Raw genomic sequence first — 20,869 nt, forward strand, 5'->3', positions numbered from 1 at the left:
GAAGTGGGCACGGGGGAGCGGGCCAGCTTGGGAGGAGGGCAGAGGAGCCGAGTGGAGACAGCAGGTATTGTCTGGGTGGTTGGGGCACGTGGTCCAGGCCGCGGACACCGCTGAAGCTGGGCGGGAGGCGCAGGGCACCTAAGGCGGAAGAATGCGCCCCGGAGGCGGGAAGGGCGGGGCAGAGAATGCGCAGAACTTTTTCGGTAGAAGAGACCTAGCACTCGACTCGTCGACGACCCAAATATCGGGGTCCCTGACAGCCGCGGTGAAATCTGGCGCAAACCCTACGGGAGGAGATGGACTGAATCAGCCCCCCGCCCCGACTCCGAGGGGAGGTACTAGGGAAAAGCGGGCCTTGCGGGGTTCTCTGGCGAGATCAGCTCCTTTCCCGAGCCTCTCGGTCCTAGCGCTCACAGCCTGCAACACCGCCGCTCCTAACTCAACTCTACCAGTCCCACATCCTCTCTGGTTACGCACAGGGAGCATCTGTGCAAATAATGAATAAACGAGTGAATAGAGAACTGGGAAGGACAGGGAACATACCTGCTTCCCAGCCGCCCTCCAGGTCCTAATTCCCAACCAAGGCGCTTCCAGAAAGAAACCCGGGTGCGCTGAGCACACTTCTGGTCCCACCTACTGGGAGCCTTCCAACTGGAGTCTTCACACAGCAGGCTAGCCTGTTCTAGGTAGATGGGTAGGGTCATTCCCAAGATGACTCAAAGAGCAAGAAGGGGAGGCAAAGACCCTTAGGATAGAGCTGTTTCAGCCAGCACGAGAGCCTGGTCCAGAGCACCCACCCACCCCACACCTGGGCGGTGTTGGGGGTGCAGATACCAGGGTGCTAGCAGTGATGGGGATTTCTTCTATCCATTGCAGGCCATTCCAGGACCTCCATGCCCCAGTCCCACAATCCTCACTGAACCTTGGGCCCAATGAGCAAACAAACCAACTGTTCATAGCCAGAGGCCTAAACACTATGAATGGTCAGTGTGTCCCTTCTCTGAGCCAGCCCAGATTGCTTTCCAGCTATTTCCAGCCTGGGAATAGGATTCCACATCATAAATGTAACTAGGGAAAAAGTCGTTACCTTAATCACTTACAAGAAGATGTGTTTCTAAGGACTTTTTCTGTATCCTAGTAGGTAGCCCAGAGCAATAATACTTTCAACAAACTGGAACAGAGCTTCTCCACAGGCCATCCTTGGGCACTCGGGAGTCTCATGATATACTACAATATACCTAGGGCTTGTTTTAGTCTGGTATGGTAAGACATGCAGACTTGGAAATGATTGTCATGAAGGAAGATAATTATACTCAGTTTCTCTAGAAGGCAGGGTACAACATGAAGGGCCACACTGGGAAGCGCCAGCATAGGTCAGGAGGCAGGAGAGAGGGAGGGTACAGTGTGGCCCAGAGCCTTTATTGGGGTTTCTGCAGGAAGGAATGGGCAATGCAGGGCAGGTACACTAAGTAAAATCAGGGTCAGATAGTTTGAATAATTTCAGCAAGCTCCAGGGTAGAAATGTGATTTCTGATTGATAAGTGGCTCTGGGATGAATTAGGGCAGGAGGAGCTCTGCCTTGGTGTGTGAGTTTGATAAAGGAGATAGTTGGGAGTGTGGGCTCTGGATTTGTTGGCTTGTATCAAAGCCTTGCTCTAAAGGGTTGTTTGCTATTTCTAGGAATGTCTTTTGGATCTAGGCCTGCTTGGCTCCAAAGCTGGTGGGAGGAACCAATAGACCCAAGGGCCTTGCACAAAAGCAGAATTTCCCTAATCCCCCGGCCTGAGAAGGTCAGGAGCTGGGAATCCTGAGAACAAAAAGGGAGTTGGAAGTAGGGCCAAGAGGGCCTGAGGAGGTTGGTGACAAGGGCCTGTGTCCAGCACAGAGAGACCTTGTCCCCACCCGTCCTGGGCTGTCTATGGGCACCAGGCTCTTCCTGAGGCCCCATCTCCTCCCTCTCCTGTGTGACTCCTTTTCTCCTACTCAGGCCCAGGTCCCTCAAAGGCAGAGCCTGTGATGTTTCCATCATGCATCTCTTCTGTGCTCAACAAGGATCACATGATCAATAGAAACCTGTTTGAAAGACTGAGTAACCTGAGTCAGCAAACTTATTTTTCTTTAAAGGAACATAAAAACGGAAAAATAGGATTTCCAAAAATTATGTGGATTTCCTGCACTCAGAACGGGAGTTCAAGTTTAATTAGAATGGAACTGAAATATGGCTGAAGTGGTACTCAGAGATACGCCTTTTACAAAATTCACTCTACCAGATGTCACTGATACTTTTGAATTCTTTTTCAGAGGAGAGCTGCTTCCTGTTAGTGTCCATTTGAATACTGCTGTTTAAAAAAAGTCAGGGCTCACACCCATTGGGATTGCTACTATCAAAACAACAAAAACAACAAGTGTTGACGAGCATTTGGAGAAAGGGAACCCTGGCGCACTGCTGGTCGGGGTATAGAATGATGCAGCCACTGTAGAAAACAGGAAAAAAATTGAACACAATTACTTTATGACCTAGCAATTCCACTTCTGGGTGAATACACAAAGGAATTGAAAGCAGGGTCTGGAAGAGATGTTTGTACACCCATGTTCACAGCAATATTAGTTACAGTCGCCAAAAGGTGGAAGCAATGCAAGTCTCCATGACACATGAGTGGATAAGGAAAATGTCCAACCATACAATAGTAAATATTACTCAACCTTTTAAAAGGAAAGACATTGTATCACGTGCTACAACATTGATAAATTCAGAGGACATTATACTCTGAAATCAGCAGTCACAAAAGGACAAATACTATTTTACTCCACTAAGATGAGGTTCCTAGAGTAGTCAGAAATCATAGGGACATAAAGTAGAATGGTAGTTACCAGGATCTGGGAGAAGGGAACGGGGAATTGTTTAATGGGAACGGTTTCAGTTTTACAAAATGAAAAGGGTTCTCAAGATGGATGGTTGTGATGGGTCCACCATATGAATACGCTTAATACCACCAAACTGTATACTTAAAAATGGTTAAGATGGCAAACACTGTGTATATTTTACCACAGTTTTTTTTTAAATTTTGGAAAAAAGTCAGGGCTGAAAACTGGCTTTGTGTTTTGAAAAAGGGCACCTCTTCAAGTATATTCTTACTTAGTGAGAAAACCACATTTTGCAAATACTTTGAGGATTTGCTGACAAGATCACCAGCTGATGCTTTTCCACAGGCTGGAGGCATAGGGAAACCTAAGCTTGCTTGCTTGCTTATTTAGTTAGCTAATTTATTTATTTTGGGAGGAATGAGAGAGAGAGAGAGAGAGAGAGAGAGAAGAGAGATGGGCAAGGGCAGCTTGGAGCCTGACTCAGGGCTCAATCCCACAAACCAAGATCATGACCTGAGTTGAAATCAAGAGTTGGACGCTCAACTAGCTGAGCCGCCCAGGCGCCCCACCCTAAGCTTTTAAAGGCTTTTTAACTGATTACTCCAGACCTACCAGGATACTTAAAATCAGTTGATTAGGTGCTTTAATCACATCTGCAAAATCACTTCACAACAGCCTTTGGGTTAGTGTCTAAGTATTAGGTAGGTGTGTGAGCTACAAATGACCACCATTTCCTTCCTCCTGCATAGCCTGCCACTCAGGAATTCAGCTGAAAGGGAATTCTGGGGGCAGTTTAGCCCGGTGACTTGACACACTAAAAGTCATTTCAAACACTAGAGTAATCCTGTTTGTAAAAACACAGGCACACATAGGCTGACTATTTGAAATGTAGAGAAAAAAGTCTGGAATGAACTACCCAGACTTAACAGGTGTATGTCTGGGGAGTAAGGTGGGAATGTGGGACAAGGGAAGAGGGAAATATTTCCTATTTTTGTGTTGAGATTTCGTTATTGCTTTACTGCAAATATGTAGTATTTCTGTAACTTAACCAGAGTAAAGAAAGTGTTTTATAAAATCCTGGGGTGGACAAGGCCTTTCTAATCACAACAAGACAGTTTTGCCCATAGGGAACATGTATTTTTCTTATTAAAAACCTCATAACTAAAAGCAAATAAGGAACTGGGAAAAAATATCTGTAATATATCACTTCCTCAAGTGTATGACGCAGTTTCCGTCCCATCTCTTCCATGCTCACCCACCACCAAAAGACCTGTGGTTTGTATCACAGTTGAAGAAACAGGTATTAAGGGAAAGGGATTGGAGCTCAACACAGAGGCTTAAAAACCTAATAAAAATAGGTACAAGAGCTTACAGGGAATTTACTCACGAAAAGGCCAAGAAATATAAATGAAAACAAGACTGGCATTTTTCATGATTAATCAAATGGTTAAAAACAGTCCCTCCACATCTGTAACCCTGATGGGGAAAGTCCACCTCAGCCACAAGCAAATGTGCACAGGTCTGCTACGGGGCCAACAAATACAGTGAAGGTGTGAGGAAAGGACAGATGTGTGACAGCAAGGAAGCTGCTACCTAAACCAGTCAGCAGGGACACGGTGAAAGTAAACCCCGATTTGTAAAACAAATACCATACGTGTGCATTAGAAAGAGTCGGGGTGGGGAGGCACCTGCGCGACTCACTTGGTTAAGCATCCGACTTTGGTTCAGGTCATAGTCTCGTGGGTTTGAGCCCCACGTCGGGGTTCTGTGCTGACAGCAAGAGCCTGCAGCCTGGGTTAGATTCTGTGTCTCCCTGTGTCTCCCGACAGTAAATAAACATTAAAAAAAAATTTTTTTAAGAGGCTAAGAGGGTGCCTGGGCGGCTCAGTCAGTTAACTGTCCAACTCTTGATCTCGGTTTTGGTCATGTCTTGTGATTCATGAGATCGAGCTCTGCTGAGAGCGCAGAAACTGCTTGGGATTCTCTCCTCTCTCTGTGCCTCCCCAACTCATGTTCTCTCTGTCTCAAAATAAATAAATAAGCATTAAAATTTTTAAAAAGAGGCTAAGAAAACACACCAAACATCGCTGTAGTGATCTCTGAAGAGTGAGACCAAAGGGCAGTTTTTTACATTTCTAAGTTCTTGCATTTCCCAAATGTCCTAAAATAAATTTATATTTGGGGGAAAAATGATTAAAAAATACACATTCACTGGTAGCTCTGCTTGGGGCTGGCGGCTTCCTTTCTGGCACACCTTTTGTAAGATGCTGTAGAAGCCCCTCCGTGTTCTCGGGGCTCCTGGGGCCAGGGGGCTGATGAAGAAGAAGGGTCACTAAGAGATGGCCCCTCTCACCAGCGGCCACCCAGGGAAGCTTCTCCCCAGTGAATACCTTCTGCTGACAGGCCTGCTGAGGGATCACACTTAGCCTGGCTGGGGCTCCCAAGGCACTGCCTGGGAGCCTGCAGACCCCACTCCCGAGTCCTGCTTCAGCCACCACTACCCCTCCAGCTTTGCCGTGGCTTGTCAACAAACCCTGGGTCTACCTGAGAGTTCCCAACATCTCCATGGCAGGTGTTGTGTGGATTCTAGTCCTCTGCCCCACTAGGTGGCTGGGTCCCCTGCCAACAGTCTGATCTTGGTCAATTCTAGTAACAAATGAACATCCAAAAAAAAAAAAAAAAAAAAGCCAACAGATTCCGCTCCCCTCCCCCCATCACAAGTCAATATTTGGAAACCCGAGGAGTGGCAAGAGAAAACGAAACCCACCCCCAACCCCCACTTGTGTTGGAGCCCGCGTGTGCCTCCAGGCGCAGACTTGGACGGTTTAGAAATGCCGCCCTCCCGCGGGCGTCTATCTGGGCTCAGCAGTCGTGGGGGGACCCGCTCGGGCTCAGCCTTCCTCACTGCCCTTCCCTCGGGCTGCTCGACCACAGCCCTGGCCCTGACCCTTCTCACAGCCAAGCGGGGAGGACCGACAGCCTTCTGCCTTGGGGCCCCCTCCTGGATGAGTTCTCCGCCTTTCATCAACTCAACGGGGAGCCCAGTGGGGCACCCGTCTGTCCTCCCCACCCTCCCGGGAACACGCGGGCCCGTGGACTTTCTGGTGTTGCGTGAGGGCTGACGGCCGGCCGCAGGCCCCGCCACAGGCCCGGCACCGGTAGGGCCTCTCGGCACTGTGGAGCCGGTAGTGCTCATTCAGCGTGTAGCTCCTGCGGAAAGCCTTGCCACACTCCGTGCAGGCAAAGGGCTTCTGCTTGGTGTGGGTCTTCTGGTGCAGAGTGAGGTTGGACTTCCGGCTGAAGGCTTTGCCGCATTCCCTGCACTCGAAGGGCTTCTCGCCCGTGTGCAGCCTCTGGTGCAGGAGGAGCAAGGAGTTGTGTTTGAAGGGCTTCTGGCACACGGGGCACTCGAACGGCCTGGCGCCCGAGGCGGTCTTCTGTGCGGCGCCGGGCTGGGGGTCCTGGCGGCCGCCGTCTTCTCGGGGGCCGTCCCCGGCGTGCAGCCGGTGGTGTTTGAGGAGCGACGACCCGCGGATGAAGCGCTGCCCGCACTGCAGGCACGTGTACGGCCGCTCCCCGCTGTGGATGCGGCCGTGCTCGTTGAGGGTGAACCTGCGGCAGAAGGCCTTCCCGCACTCGCCGCACTCGTACGGCTTTTCTCCCGTGTGGAACTTCTGGTGCTGCCGGAGCCGGGAGCTGCGGCCAAAGGCCTTCCCGCACTCGCCGCACTCGTAGGGCTTCTCCCGCGTGTGGACCCTGTGGTGTGCGGTCAGCTGAGTGCTCTGCCGGAAGGCCTTCCCGCACTCGCCGCACTGGTAGGGCTTCTCCTCAGTGTGGATGAGCTGGTGTCTCAGGAGGATGGAGCTCTGCTTGAAGGCCTTGCCACACTCGGTGCACTGGTAGGGCTTGGCCCCCGTGTGGATGACCTGGTGCCTGAGCAGCAGCGAGTTGTACTTGAACGCCTTGCCGCAAGCACACCTGTACACTCTGTCCCCAGCAGCCTCTGCAGGGCCCAAGCCTGGCTGTTTTGCCTCCAGGGTCCCCAGGGGTGTGCTAAGTTCCCCACCAAGGCCGCCTGCCTGGGGGTCGAGTTGTCGTTTATCTGACCCATCTTTAGGACGGCCATTCCTCTCCTCAGGGAGGCGCCCCCAAACTGTGCCCAACAGTCCTAACTGCTTAGAGGACACTCTCCCCGGAGAAGACTCCTTGACCCCGGCCTCCATCCTAGAATCTGGAAGAATGAACAGAAAATGGAAAGGTGACCTCGCCTCTACGTTCACAAAAGGAACTCTGATTTGAAGACAGAATCCTCATGTCAAAGTGGTAGAGAGGTTTGGAAACTTCTTGCAAGAAAGAAACTGTAAAATCAGGGTTTGTATAAGAGGACCCAAAGGAAGGTTCATCAAGGGCTTAAGCACTGTGGGAGGTTAGCTCAAGAGGGGAACTCATGACCAGGGAGGGGCATCAGGAGGACAGGGGAGGGCACAGCTTGGCCCAAAGTACTGGGGCAGAGGTTGGGGGGTCGGGAGCAGGCCTGATGCAGGAGTGGGACCTGCAGGGTGTGGCGTACTGCTATCCTTTGCTCACCTCTTCCTCCCAGCACTCACTCACAGGTCATCCACTCAGTAGACAGGTCAGAGTCCTGCCCATACAGGCCCCATGGACTGCAGGCCACCTTTCCTCCCTTTCTGCAGCCTCTGCAGTCCCAAACTCAGGCCTTGGCATGTGAGCCACGGGGAGCTGGAAGGATCAAAGCAGCTCAAGGGTCTTCCCTGCTGGGTCTTCCTCACACACCCACTGCCCCCACAGATCTGGCCCGACACCTCGGGGCACCAAGGAAGGATGTTCATGCACTTGGGTTTCTTGTACAAGTTAGTCCTGGGTGACCTTGGATGACAAACAAGGTGTTTAGTAAGAAATCTGGCCATGCTGTGAGGAACTAAACGTACAGCCTTCCAAGCACCAGGGGGCTACAAGGAGCTGTGTGAAGGCCAGGCCTTGCTGTGCCTTGCACTTACCTGGGCACAGGTTGGCCACAGTCCCTTGCTCCTCAGCCACCTGCAGAATCAAAGCCCCTGGCTCCTCCCCTTGTTCCAAGAGGGAGATCAGCGCTGGTTTGGCAACGAGAAAGCCTACATGCAGGGAGGAGAGCAGCACGTGTCAGGGAGCAGGAGGAAGGGTGTCTGGCTGCCTGGCTGGAGGCCTCAGAGGACACATACTTGGGGTGGGTTGGAACACCTACTTTCCCAGGAGCAGGGCAGCTGGGTGGCCATGGAGAGATGAGCGGGAACCCCTCCAACTTCCCCTCTGAACATGTTAGGCTTTGAATTTGGAAAGGAACCAACTCCCCCAGGAGGCCGGTGGAAGAAGCAGGGTTGTGTCTGAGCCCAGCCCCAGGATGGAAGGGGAAGCCTCACCCAGTGAGGCCACGTGCCCGTAGTTCTCCAGCATCACGTCCCTGTACAGTGCCCGCTGGTCGGGGGCCAGGCAACTCCACTCTATTCTCGTGAAGTACACAGCCACGTCCTCAAACACAACGGTCTCCTGCAACCACAAACTCTGCTGTCTGGGGCTATCTGGGCAGGAGATGCGGAGACCATGTCAGGGATATTTAGGACGCCTGTTCAGCTCTGGGAAGTCAAGGCTTCTGTATGGTCACTGCTGCATTCCTAAGGCCTGGCATGGGGGGGGGGGGGAGGGGGTACACCTCAACACTCTCCAAGGAAAAGTGGAACAGCCCTATTGCAAAAGCCACGGGAGAAGTGAGGGTCTCAACCTTGGCCTGGGTAGGGGCACCCTCGAGATGCTGGTGGCCGAGCCTCCACACTGGTGGGGAGAGTTCCTGTCCTGTTCTCTGGTTCTCTGCTCTTAGTGGAGAAGCCAAAGGTTGTGTGCACCAAGAAGGTCTGACCATTCACACCAGATGGAGGCAGGTGCTGGGGAGGGACAGGGCCCCTGACCTTGCTTGCTGACCCTTGAAGCTCAGGGGCTTCAGGAGACTGTGGGCAGCCTACTTCTGCCCAAAGCCTCAGGAAGGAGTTGACAGAGCCATTGTGAGTCTTCGAAGGGAGGAGGCTGACCCTTGGCTTACAGAATCCATCCCTGTGACCCACCTGCAGGAGTGGGAGCTACATGGGTGGGCCTGGGGCCCCCTGGGAAGGTCCTCAGGGCTGAAAAGCTGAGGATGGGGATGAAGGCAGCCTAAAGGCTCAGAGGGGACACTCACCTGGAGTCTGGGCGTCGCAAGTGGCACCGCCATTCCAAGGTCCCCTTCAGGGGAAAGGCAGGCGCTGGGGACGGTGAGTGTTGAGTAGGAAGAGCCCAGGCCTAAGGCCCATCCACCCCTGTCCCTGTCTCCCAGAAGGACCACCCAGATACAGAAGAGACAGGAAAGCGTGAGACATGAGGCAAGCACATCCCGGTCAGCCCAGACGACCCCTCACATCCCAAGAAGCCACAACCTGAGACCTGCTCACCCACAAGCCTCCACCTCTCACTCCTGGTTTTCCCAGGGATGTCTTCTGGGACCATCCTACTTCAAATGAAGTCTGATAGCTCACTCAGTGTCTGGATAGCTCACTCAGGTAAGAGTGTGACTCTTGATTTCCACTCAGGTCACGAGCTCACAGTTTGTGAGTTCAAGCCCTGAGTCAGGCTCCATACTGACAGACTGGAGCCTGCTTGGGGTTCTCTCTCTCCCACCCCCCACGCCCCCCACCCTTCCCTCACATGTATGTGTGCTCTCTCTCAAAATAAATAAACTTAAATAAATAAACAAAATGCCATCCCCACCGCAGAATTCCTTCCCTATCCTCATTCCGTTTTATTTTCATCCATAGCACCTGTTATCGGACATAATGCAGTCAACTTACTTGCTTCTTATCCACCTTCCCCCATGAGATGAGGCCTGCAGTCTGGTTATTCATGCTGTACCCCCAGGGCCTGGGGGAGGGCCTGATACACAGCAAGGATTTGTGGAATGAATGAGTGGTTCCCTGACAGTGGGTGATTCTGCAACCAGTAAAACCATGTTGTGGAACACCAGAAAACATTGTTACTGCATTACCACGTGAAATAAGCAGACTCTAAGCAAAAAAATAAATCTGGCAGCGCATACCCCAGCACATTAGCCTTAGTTTCTTCCAAGGTAGTTTTTATTTTCCTTCTTCTCATTTTTCTGATTTCTCTAAGACTTATTGCTTCTTTTCAAATGTGTCGCAGTTGAGGAAAAATTATTTATAAAAGCCAGTAAATACAATCTGCTCTGGCTAGGTGCTCAGAGTAGACTCTGGTCTCCGTGTCCCCTCCTCAATGGACACTTGAGCTCCTGTGTATTGGGTGGAGGTATCTAGAGTACCCTTTTCTGTGGGGCTTGAGCCTCCTAAGTAGCTGCCGCTTTGTAAAGCGATGTCCCTTTTGGCAACAGCAGAAATCCTGCGGTTATGATGCTACGAGGTAACATCTGGCAGGAAGGCCCTTTTAACATGTGAGAGTATAACAGGCTACAGAGGATGATCTGAGAAGCTTGGTGAGTCATCTGTGCCCGGACAGCACAAACGGCAAACGCAAACAGCAGAGCCACACCACTACTAGACACGGCACTGGGCTGTCTGTCCAGGGCAGTCTGCGTGGACCATTGCTGCTGCCCCTGTTGACAGAGCTATTGTCCTCCTCACCCCAAGACAGCCACAGCATCTTAAGAGGAGGAGCATCTCAGGAGAAGACCTGGCTGTCAACTCAACACATACCGCTCTCCACAGTTAGGAGGGTAAGTTACCATGCCTGTCTCTTTGCTTATTTCTGGGGAATGCATGTCCTCAGGGAGGGGCCACCTGGTTAGAGGGGAAAAGACCTGATTTTAGTCCTATCTTTGGAGCCAGGGAATAAGTCTTTAATGTGAGAAAAACAGCGCTAAGTTGAAAAAAGTGGAGGAGAGGATACAATGATAACAAAACAGGTTCCTGCTCGGAGTCCTGAGACAGAAAATATCAAGGGGAAGGGGAGCGCTAACTTAGATGGGGGTTCAGGGAGGGCTTCTTGAGGGGATTACATTTAATTGGGGCCTGGAGGACCAGCAGGAGTCATTCTTTCCCTCCAATTTTGAATAAAACCTCTGTTCCTCAGGGGACTGGGGCACCTTGCTCCACTCCCTCACCTACCCCCTTGCGTACTACACTGCAGCCAAGCTGGCGTTCTCTCTGTTACTCAAATTAGCCAATGCCATTCTGATGCACTTTCCTTTGCCTACAAGGGCTTAGCAAGGCCTGTCAGCCACCAGGTTTCAGTTCAAATGTTAACTTCTTGCAGAGACCTTCCCTGCTCACCTACAGCCACCCCTAACTCCTTAACTCTCACAAACCTATCCTCTTGGTTCATTTTCTTCATAACCCTTGAAATCATCAAAAACTATTTTCTCAGAGCACCTGGGTGGCTCGGTTAAGCATCCGTCTCTTGATTTCAGCTCAGGTCAAGATCTCACGGTGGTGGGATTGAACACAACTGGGCATGGAGCTGGCTTAATTAAGATGCTCTTTCTCTGCCCCTCCCTCGCTCGATTACACTCTCAAAAAAACCTACTTTCTTGTTTGTTGCCTCTATTGCATTAATGCCTCACTTCTATTACAACAGATGTTTCATGAAGTCAGGGATGTTACCCCTTCACTGCAGTATCCCCAGCACTAGAAGGGTCGTCAGGACAAGGTAAGTATGCCAGTTGTCCGAATGCTAGTTGTCCAATGAATGAGGCAACTCCGCGAAGAGGGGGCGGGGGCGAAGAACCGCACAGGGTAAAGCAAGGGCGTCGGGCTGACAATTGGTTGGAAAACGAGGGTGCAGGGGAGAGGCAGCGCATGGGGTGGCCAGCCGGCACGAGCCGCTCACGAGCGGGTGTGCTCAGGCAACTGCAGGCGCGAGGCCGAGGGGGACGCAACCCGGACAGAACCGGTCCTCCCAGGTCTCCCACCACTGCAGCCTCAGCTCTGCGCAGCCACCCAGGCTCTGCGGGACCGGCCCGCACACTTGCCGCGCCAGCCGGTGGGACCCGGACTCCGGACCCTCCCTAAGGCCCAGAACGAAGGAAAAGCGAGGGGGCGGCGCCGGCTGCAGGTCAGCGCCCCGCGGTGCTCAGCGCGGCCTCTGTGCGGGCCACAGCCTCAGCCAGGCCGGGTTCAGAGAACCGCACTCACCCCACTCCGGTCCCCGCCCCGCGGCCAGGACCTACTCACCCTGGGCCGCTATCCCGGACCGCGCGCAGAGGGCGCCGGGAGCAGGCGGTCCGGTTCCGGCCCGCCCCCGGAAACGGGTCTCAGCGCCGCTCTAGGAGGCTCGGAGGACCACGCGCCTCGGTGGGCGCCTTTTGGCTCCTACGGCGCGAGGCTGGTGACGGAAGAGGGCCGCTGAGGGCGGGGCGCTGTTCTGGACCTGATCTCCCGTGAACTCCCAAATCCGAGGGGCGAGCCCGCTGCGGGAGTCGGGGATCCCGGCGCAGAGCCCCCAAGCCTGAGAGCAGACGCGTCCACGCGAGACGTCGAGAAAGGCCAATGGAAAAGTCGAGCATCATTCCAGGCAACCGGGTGCTGAGGCAGCGTCCTTTCTCTTTCAACTTTTTGTTGTTAGATAATTATAAAATCATGCAAGTTGCAAAGGCAGTACGGAGAGGTCCTGTGTATCCTTCACCCTCTTCCCCTACAGTTGAAAAACTTCTCTACGATCGTGTCTTTCAAACTTTTGTGACACGGTAAAAAATGCTTTACAGTGTGACCCAGCACACGCACAAATCTATGCTTATGAATAAATGCTTACACATACAGTAATTTTAAAAGAACTTAAACAAAACTATTTAGTCTTATGCGATGAAATCTCGTATATTTTTCTTTAAATGTTTTCTTATTTTTATAAAGGGGAGGGGGAACAAAAGCAGAGACCACCTTTTTGAAGAGGGACACAAGAGCCAAAATGTACAAGGCAGCAAAGGAGGCATCTATATTTTATTTTATTTTTTTTAATTTTTTTTTTTAACGTTTATTCATTTTAGAGACAGAGAGACAGAACATGAATAGGGGAAGGTCAGAGAGAGAGGGAGACACAGAATCGGAAGCAGGCTCCAGGTTCCAAGCTGTCAGCACAGAGCCCGATGCGGGGCTCGAACTCACGGACCGCGAGATCATGACCTGAGCCGAAGTCGGTCGCCCAACCGACTGAGCCACCCAGGCGCCCCGAGGCATCTATATTTTAAATATTTTTAATGTTTATTTATTTATGAGAGAGAGAGAGAAAGAGACAGAGTGCGAGTGGGGGAGGATCAGATAGAGAGGGAGACACAGAATCCGAAGAAGGCTCCAGGCTCTGAGCTGTCAGCACAGAGCCCGACCTTGGGCTCGAACTCACAAGCCACTCACAAGCCGTGAGATGGTAACCTGAGCTACCCAGGGGCCCCGGGAGGCATCTGTATTGCAAGTAATTGGCATCATACAAACTACATTATCTGAAAATAAGATATTGCATTTAGATATGGCTAAATAGTTTAAACAAATATGCTTAGAAACTAAATAGCAACCTGCAAAATAACTCATGGGAGGAAGAGAAAATCATACTTGGAATTGAAAGAAAATGAAAATGCTTTGCAGGATACAAATAAATTTACATATATATACAGGCATACCTTGGAGATATTGCAAGTTTGGTTCCAGACCACTGCAATAAAGTGAATAATGACAATAAAACAAACCAAACGAATTTCTTGGTTTCCCAGTACATAACAAAGTTATGTTTATGCAGTAGTCTATTAAGCATGCAATAGCATTAGGTCTAAAAAAGCAACATACATACTTTAATTTTAAAATATTTTATTGCTAGGGGTGCCTGGGTGGCTCAGTAGGTTGAGTGTCTGACTCTTGATCTCATGGTTTGTGAGTTGGAGCCCCACATCAGGATCCACATTGACATCACAGAGACTGCTTGGGATTCTTTCTCTCCCCTCTCTTTGCCCCTCCTCTGCTTAAGCTTGTGCTCTCCCTCTCACATAAATAACTTATAACTATATGTGTATGTATATATACGTATATGTATATGTATATCTGTATCTATATCTATGTTGCTAAAAAATGCTAACCATCATCTGAGCTTTCGGCAAGTCCTATCACTGATCACTATAACAAATAATAATGAAAAAGTTTAAAACATTTCAAGAATTACCAAAACGTGACAGAGACATAAGTGAGCAAATGGTGTTGGAAAAAGGGCACCAACAGTCTTGCTCAATTCAGGGTTGCCACAGACCTTTAATTTGTAAAAAACACAGTATCAGCAAAAAATAAAGTGAGGTATGCCTGTTTACATACACTTAGAACCTTTCAGCGCATATATTCAGATACTAAAAACATGCATGAAAGAACTGATTCTTCTTTTTTTCACTTAAATTTTGTTTGGTTTGTCTCAAGATGTATATTTTCCTTCATTTTTGTTTTGCTTTGGATATTTATATATAAGAATTATCCTTTACTCCAATTTTACCCCAGGTATTAGCTGGGCTCCCCTTTTCTGCTTGGAGGTACAGAGTTGGACACCGCCCCTTCCACAGCTTTTGGAGGTCTAAAGACAGCCCAAGAATTTTTACTAGTTTTCATGCACACTTACAAAAAAACAGTATTTTTAAAAGTAGAATACATAGGAAGGAGTCACAAATACCTTTAGCATACTGCCAGATGAATTTTCACACCCTGAATATCCCGTGAAGTTAGCACCCATGTCAGCAAGCTGATTTTGTCTGGGTACCTCAAAGTCTCCTAGGGCTCTCTTCGGGTCGCTCTCAAAACACCTCTCTGGTTGTGTCCGAGTGTGTCCACTCTGACTTCTCTAGCCCTGATGACTTTTGTAGGCATACTTTATGTCCTTGGTGTATATCCACTCACTTAACTCCCACAATAACCGTATGAAAGACAGTATTATTGTTCCCACACAAAGAATAGAAGCATAGTGTTGTTATTTGCCTGAGGGCAGCTGATGTGGGGGCGGGGAGCCAAGTGCAAAAAGACAGAAGAGAGTCGTGGTCATACATGTTTAAACCAAATTACTCTTGGGGCGCCTGGGTGGCTCAGTCGGTTGAGCGTCTGACTTCAGCTCAGGTCATGATCTCGTGGTCTCGTGGTCTGTGAGTTCGAGCCCCGTGTCGGGCTCTGTGCTGGCAGCTCAGAGCCTGCAGCCTACTTTGGATTCTGTGTCTCCCTCTCTCTCTGCCCCTCCCCAGCTCATGCTCTGTCTCTCCCACTCTCAAAAATGAATAAATGTTAAAAAACAAAATTTTAAACCAAATTATTCTTGTGTGTACATGACAAAAAAATATTTAAAAAGCAACTTTAAAAGGAAATAAAGAACTAAGAATAAAGTTTGAAATGCTGGGAAGAGGTAACCTTGGGTGGCATGGGAAAGGTGGCTGGCTCACCAGCATGAGCAAAGGCAGATGGACCCCTCTTGAAGGCTTGAGAACCCCATGCCCAGTGTGGCTGCCCCTGGAGAGGTCCCCATCATCAGGTGACCCAGATTTGTGGAGTCCCTGCTGTGTGCCGGACTTGGCGGCCTCTCACACGGGGACTAACATTCAGGCTAGCGAGATGGAGGCAAGTCAGAGGTCTCTGGACTTTGAAGGGGGAGGGCACCAGCCAGGATCCCCAGCTCTGCAAGGACAGATGCACTGAGCTTGAGGCAGGGGCACAATAAATATCAGGCAAGTGTCTGCACCTCAGAGAGCCCCAGAACTGGCTGCCCTCCCTTAAGTCAGTCCATGCCTGCCATCTCCAGGTGGGCCTTCAGGAGGAAGCATCCAAGCAAGCAAGCCTCCCCCCGCTCCCAACAGCACTTCTTGAGGCTTCCCTGGGCCCAGAACCTTCACTGGGGGCTCACAGCTGCCATTCATCCCCTGGAACTCTTGGGCTGGCATTACTGACCATCTGCCTATGGCAAGGCTCTGAACACATGTCCTGCAGTAGGCCTGGTTAGCCACCTTCTGGCTGCATTGAGCTCTAGGGCAAAGAGAAAGTGGGGGGCCCTCCTCCACCATATCTCATCCCAGAGATCTGAGACCTTAGGGACCACATAGCCTGAGTGTCCAAGTACTGTCCCCACCTCCCTGCCACTCCCTGTGCCTTTCTGGTCCTCTGAGCCTATCCTGGGCTGACCTCAAAACCCCTCACTCTGCCCCAAGGAGGCCCAGGTGCCCCTTGATGGGGTTTTTTGGGGTGATAATGGGGTTCATGGGGTTAGGAGCCAACAGCCAAGAAAGAATTCTTGAGATGTCTTTGGTGCAAAAAGGTAATTTTATTAAAGCACGGGGATAGGACCCGTGGGCAGAAAGAGCTGTCCTGGGAACCATGAGAGACTGGTTATACCATGGAGTCAGGGGAGGTAGAGTCCAGGGGAAGTTCCCAAAGAGATTTTCATAGGCTAGAGAAGACTCACAGGATATTGGAGGCCCCGCTATTGTCAAACTAAGGTTGTTTTTCCCTCTAGCAAAGCATTACCATTAAGACAGTAGGGAGTTCAAGGAGAAACATTTTACTCTGCCTGCCTCAAGTATTTGCCAATGGGCTGCGGGTTATAAGGAAATTTAACTTTATCTGCCATTTCCTTCTGCCTTTGTTTCCCATCTCACCCTCAGCCCCTGGCCCTGCCAGGGCTGCGATGCCTCCTGAGTCCCCAACCCTGCTGACCCAACTGTTGCCTCTCTTGGGGCCTCACCAGTCCCCTCTGCTTCTTCGCTTCAGCATGTGGCCACGTGGCCCCCTTCTTACTTTCTCACGATGTCATTCTTGTCACCGCCCCTCCAAGGCCTACCTGACTGCACTGCTGCTAGCAAACACCCTACTGCAAAGTCCTGAGTGCAAGTCTCTGTCCATTGGGACCCCTGCGCTCACTCCCCTTACCTTGCGACCTCTCCCGCTACTGGTCTCCCCTGCACACCCACAGCCCTAGTCAAGAAGCTCTACCTGGACCTGCCTGTGGGCAGTTCTCACTCTGTCTGACCCCCAGGTCTTAACCCCTGGCACCTTTTCCTGAAGGCTCCTCCCACTCCTCTGGGGCGGAACTCCGGAAAGTCCTCACTCAGCAGCACACGCCCAGCTGGGGGCTCCCTGCCCTGGTAGACTTGATCTTTATCTCCAGCTCACACTCCAAGGGTCCCCCTCCAGCTGTTCCCTTTCTCAACTCCAACCTCACCCACCCCTCCCTATAGGGTTCTGAGCAGGCTCATCGTGTTCCCTCACCTCAGGGTCATTTGTCCAGTCTCCCTTTCCTCATTCTCGCAGCGGTGACATGGTTCACTCTCTTCTTCTCCCCCTTCCCAAGCCACCAGTTCTGCCCTCTCCATTTCCTGGCCTCACTTTCCCTCCTCCACGTGCCCGGGAGGGAGTGGTGTAGGGAGCAGGAGGGCGACACTCCTCCTCCCCGGAGGTCCCACCATCCCAACTGAAACTCCCGAACCTCTACTGTCGCCCAGTCTGTCCGTGGCAGCCTCCTCGACCGTCGCCAACCATGCCCTGCCCGGGTCGTCCAAGCAAAGACCAGGGTGCCCCCGTCTCTCTCCCCAATACCCACATCCGGGTACGGCCACTCTGACCTCTCCGAAAACCTATCAGTGCACAGAGTCGCAACGTGCCCGGAGCGGCCGCACCCGCGGTGGTTGAACATTTGCTATTTTTCGTCCAGACACCCGTCTTCTGTAAGCCACCACACCGTCCACCCATTTTAAAAGGGGGCCCACAACCCTACAAGGAAGGGCCTCACCCTAGAAAGCGGCCCTTGCCCTAGACGGGAGCCAGTAACCTTGCAAGGAGCTCTAGCTATATAAGGGGGCATTCGCCAGGCCAAGAGAGGACCCCTGCGACTCCGCGCCCGGAGTAAGTCGCTCTATCCGGGTCCGCGTAACCCTGTAAAGTCACCCAACCTCTCGGGGGCGGGGGGGGGGGAGGGGGGAGTCTCCTCGGCCGCTCAGGGGGCGACGCTCATCCTCCGTGAGACTTCTATGAAGTCCGGACATCCCTCCCGCCTCCTCCCGGGCCCCGTCCACAGGGACCCCGCTGCAGGACATCCGGTCACCTGCGTGACCTGGCGCCCCGGCGGCCGGGTAAGGGCCGCGGGCACCCGCGGGATGACTACAAATCCCGGCGTGCACTGGGCTCACGGCCGTGCCGGAACGTCAAGGGGCTCTCGGCCCCGCCCCGGAAGATAAGGCGGCTCTCCTCCGCTGTGTCTCCTCTTCCGGCCGCGCTCGGCAGCAGGTAGGACGTGTATGTGGCGTGGCGGCTCTGGCATTATCCGCCGCCATCCGCTGCCCTAGGGTCAGCTAGGGACCCCGGCGGGATTCCTGAGAGAGAGCTGGGGTGCAGGGCCAGGGATGGGGGTGGGAAAGGGTCGGGACCTGGAGGGAGGATCCTGGGGACCTGGGACCCTGAAGCTAGGGTGGTGGGGCTGCCTGGGCCGCCCGGGCGCTGACCGTAAGCCGCCTCCAGACAGCCGCCATGGGCCGCGTCATCCGTGGGCAGAGAAAGGGCGCCGGCTCGGTGTTCCGCGCGCACGTCAAGCACCGCAAGGGCGCTGCGCGTCTGCGAGCCGTGGACTTCGCTGAGCGACACGGCTACATCAAGGGCATCGTGAAGGTGCGGGGATCCCGTGCGGGCGGGTGGGGACACGGGGCGCCCCGCCGGGACCCGCCACTCATGCCACCTCGGCCCGCAGGACATCATCCACGACCCGGGCCGCGGTGCACCCCTCGCCAAGGTAGTCTTTCGGGATCCGTACCGGTTCAAGAAGCGGACGGAGCTGTTCATCGCTGCTGAGGGCATCCACACCGGCCAGTTCGTGTACTGCGGCAAGAAGGGTAGGCTTCGCGGACGCCTGGGTTGCCCGTCTCTTAAGCGTCGGATTCTTGATATCGGTTCAGGTCTTGATCTCGGTTGGAGGCGTCGAGCCCCGCGGTGGCGCTGACGCTGACAGTGTGGAGCCTCCTTGGGATTTTCTCTCTCCTCCTCTCTCTGCCCTTGACTCGCTTGGGCGCACGTTTTTGTTTTTACCTTTTTTTTTTTTTTTTCTTTTTTAAGGGTAAGCTTTGCGTGTGGTGTGGAAGGTCGAGATGGGGAGGGGATTGGACCTGTGGTTGCTGGGAGGAGGGTTACATCCTAAGTCAGGAGGAACATCCAGGCAGAAGTCTCACCTAGTGAGAGCTGTTTGGCTAAACACACTAGAGGGGATGCCCAGAGAGCTGTGTAGGAGGAGGCTGGATGTTGTGGGCTGTGCTGGCCTTCTTGGGGACTTGGGTTTGCATTGCTTCTGATCAGCAGTAGTTAAGGGGGACCACTTTGCTGTACTGACCTATGGTGCTTCTTGCAGCCCAGCTCAACATAGGCAATGTGCTCCCGGTGGGCACTATGCCTGAGGGCACTATTGTGTGTTGTCTGGAGGAGAAGCCTGGTGACCGGGGCAAGTTGGCCCGAGCCTCCGGAAACTACGCCACTGTCATCTCCCACAATCCAGAGACCAAGAAGACTCGAGTGAAGCTGCCTTCCGGCTCAAAGAAAGTAATTTCTTCAGCCAACAGAGCTGTGGTTGGTGAGTGGCAGGCAGCAGTTGAACACTGTGTGCCTGTGAAGTCAACAGCTAGAGCTGGGCTTTGGGACTTGTTGGTCAGACTTGTCTGTGGTGTGGCCTAATCTGCTCTTCCGTGATTCCTGCTGTCACGTCCACGTAGTTAAGAGCTTTTTCAGGGATGTGTAACCTTTTTTAAGCTACTAGGAAATGCTTTAAGGAAGATTTGAGCCCTGGCTCACTTTGCTATTTGGGCAACATCTTTTTATTCTTGTGGCAAACTCAAGGGATGCTGTTGAGTGTATGTTTACTACGAAGTAAGCAAAATTGGCCAAGATGTGTGTGTCAGGCTGGGTTAGCCATCCTGTTGGTGTTTGGAGGTTAGATTGAGTGATCCGCTCCGACACAGCAAAGTGGGAGCTTCCCTGGAGAATCGTGGGTTGAAGTCGACATTACAGATGACGTGGGGAAAGGCTTGGCTTGGCTGCCTGAGAAATCCAGAAAAATTTAATGTTGGCTACTGGGTTGCGAAGGGTCTTAATGCTCAGTGGTAGTTTTGGGGTGTTAATGAAATTTTGGGAACTGTGTGACGGTGTAGGACTGTAGTGAGAGGGTGGTTGGTGTGGGGGTGGGGTACTGGCAAGGATGCTCAGAGCCTGATAGGGTCCTGAAGTTCTGGGAGGGTATGGTGCACCTCCCTCAGGTGCCTGATCTCCCCAACAGGTGTGGTGGCTGGAGGCGGCCGCATTGACAAGCCCATTCTGAAGGCTGGGCGTGCTTACCACAAGTATAAGGCAAAGAGGAATTGTTGGCCACGTGTGCGTGGTGTGGCCATGAATGTAAGTAACCCAGAAATCGGGCAGTTGGGGTGTTGAGGGATTTGGGGGCTGGGAGGCTGGATGGACAGGTGCTTTCCTGGAGTGTCTCCTTTTTTGTGTTACGGTTTGTTGGCACGTGTCAGTTGATCCTGCTCTTACCCAAGTCCTGAGGTAGATGGGGTCCACATCCCTATGTTAATACCACTTTTTTCTGCTTGCAGCCCGTGGAGCATCCTTTTGGAGGTGGCAACCACCAGCACATTGGCAAACCCTCTACTATCCGCAGAGATGCTCCTGCTGGCCGCAAAGTGGGTCTTATTGCTGCCCGCCGGACTGGGCGTCTGCGGGGAACCAAGACTGTGCAGGAGAAAGAAAACTAGGGACGAGGAGCTCAATAAAATCTGTCCTTTTGCCACTAAGCTGTGCTTGCTTGTGGTTTCAGAGGGAAGGGTCTTTGCCGGGAGGACCTCCATGGAGCTCTTTGTGTAAGGAGAAGGAAGATGAAGTTAGAAGCACCAGTGAACAGTGAAAGCTCTGGAAAGAAGAGGTGGGGTGCTAGGGATCTTCACACCTTGATTCCTGGAAACTACTGTGCCATGCAATACACAGAGCAG

The 20,869-nt window shown here is 52.2% G+C and overlaps 2 protein-coding genes across 7 annotated transcripts; one reads left to right on the forward strand and one right to left on the reverse strand.

The window, feature by feature from the left end:
- Nucleotides 1–4,810: 4,810 nt before the first annotated feature.
- On the reverse strand, nt 4,811–12,111 carry ZNF517 (zinc finger protein 517). Of its 6 annotated transcripts, none has more exons than XM_047842182.1 (5): nt 12,090–12,111; nt 9,738–9,876; nt 8,283–8,409; nt 7,884–7,997; nt 4,811–7,096 (listed from the first exon to the last, which is right to left on the reverse strand). In XM_047842182.1, the coding sequence occupies exons 2-5, from the start codon at nt 9,789–9,791 to the stop codon at nt 5,895–5,897; spliced, it is 1,497 nt and encodes a 498-aa protein (XP_047698138.1). In that variant the 5' UTR covers nt 9,792–9,876; nt 12,090–12,111; the 3' UTR covers nt 4,811–5,894. The 6 variants fall into 6 exon arrangements, with proteins under 6 accessions (XP_047698138.1, XP_047698140.1, XP_047698139.1 ...); XM_047842184.1 differs by lacking the exon at nt 9,738–9,876 and adding an exon at nt 9,092–9,215 and having other exon boundaries at nt 12,090–12,105; XM_047842183.1 differs by lacking the exon at nt 12,090–12,111 and adding an exon at nt 9,092–9,215 and having other exon boundaries at nt 9,738–11,499.
- Nucleotides 12,112–18,014: 5,903 nt separating this feature from the next.
- Nucleotides 18,015–20,674, forward strand: RPL8 (ribosomal protein L8). The gene is made up of 6 exons (XM_047842187.1): nt 18,015–18,134; nt 18,366–18,512; nt 18,592–18,733; nt 19,243–19,461; nt 20,161–20,276; nt 20,477–20,674. Exons 2-6 carry the CDS (start codon nt 18,375–18,377, stop codon nt 20,633–20,635), a joined length of 774 nt encoding a protein of 257 aa, XP_047698143.1. The 5' UTR covers nt 18,015–18,134; nt 18,366–18,374; the 3' UTR covers nt 20,636–20,674.
- Nucleotides 20,675–20,869: the final 195 nt, after the last annotated feature.

The sequence above is a fragment of the Prionailurus viverrinus genome, chromosome F2 (genome assembly GCF_022837055.1).
Source record: "Prionailurus viverrinus isolate Anna chromosome F2, UM_Priviv_1.0, whole genome shotgun sequence".
In the NCBI taxonomy this organism is placed as follows: domain Eukaryota; kingdom Metazoa; phylum Chordata; class Mammalia; order Carnivora; family Felidae; genus Prionailurus; species Prionailurus viverrinus.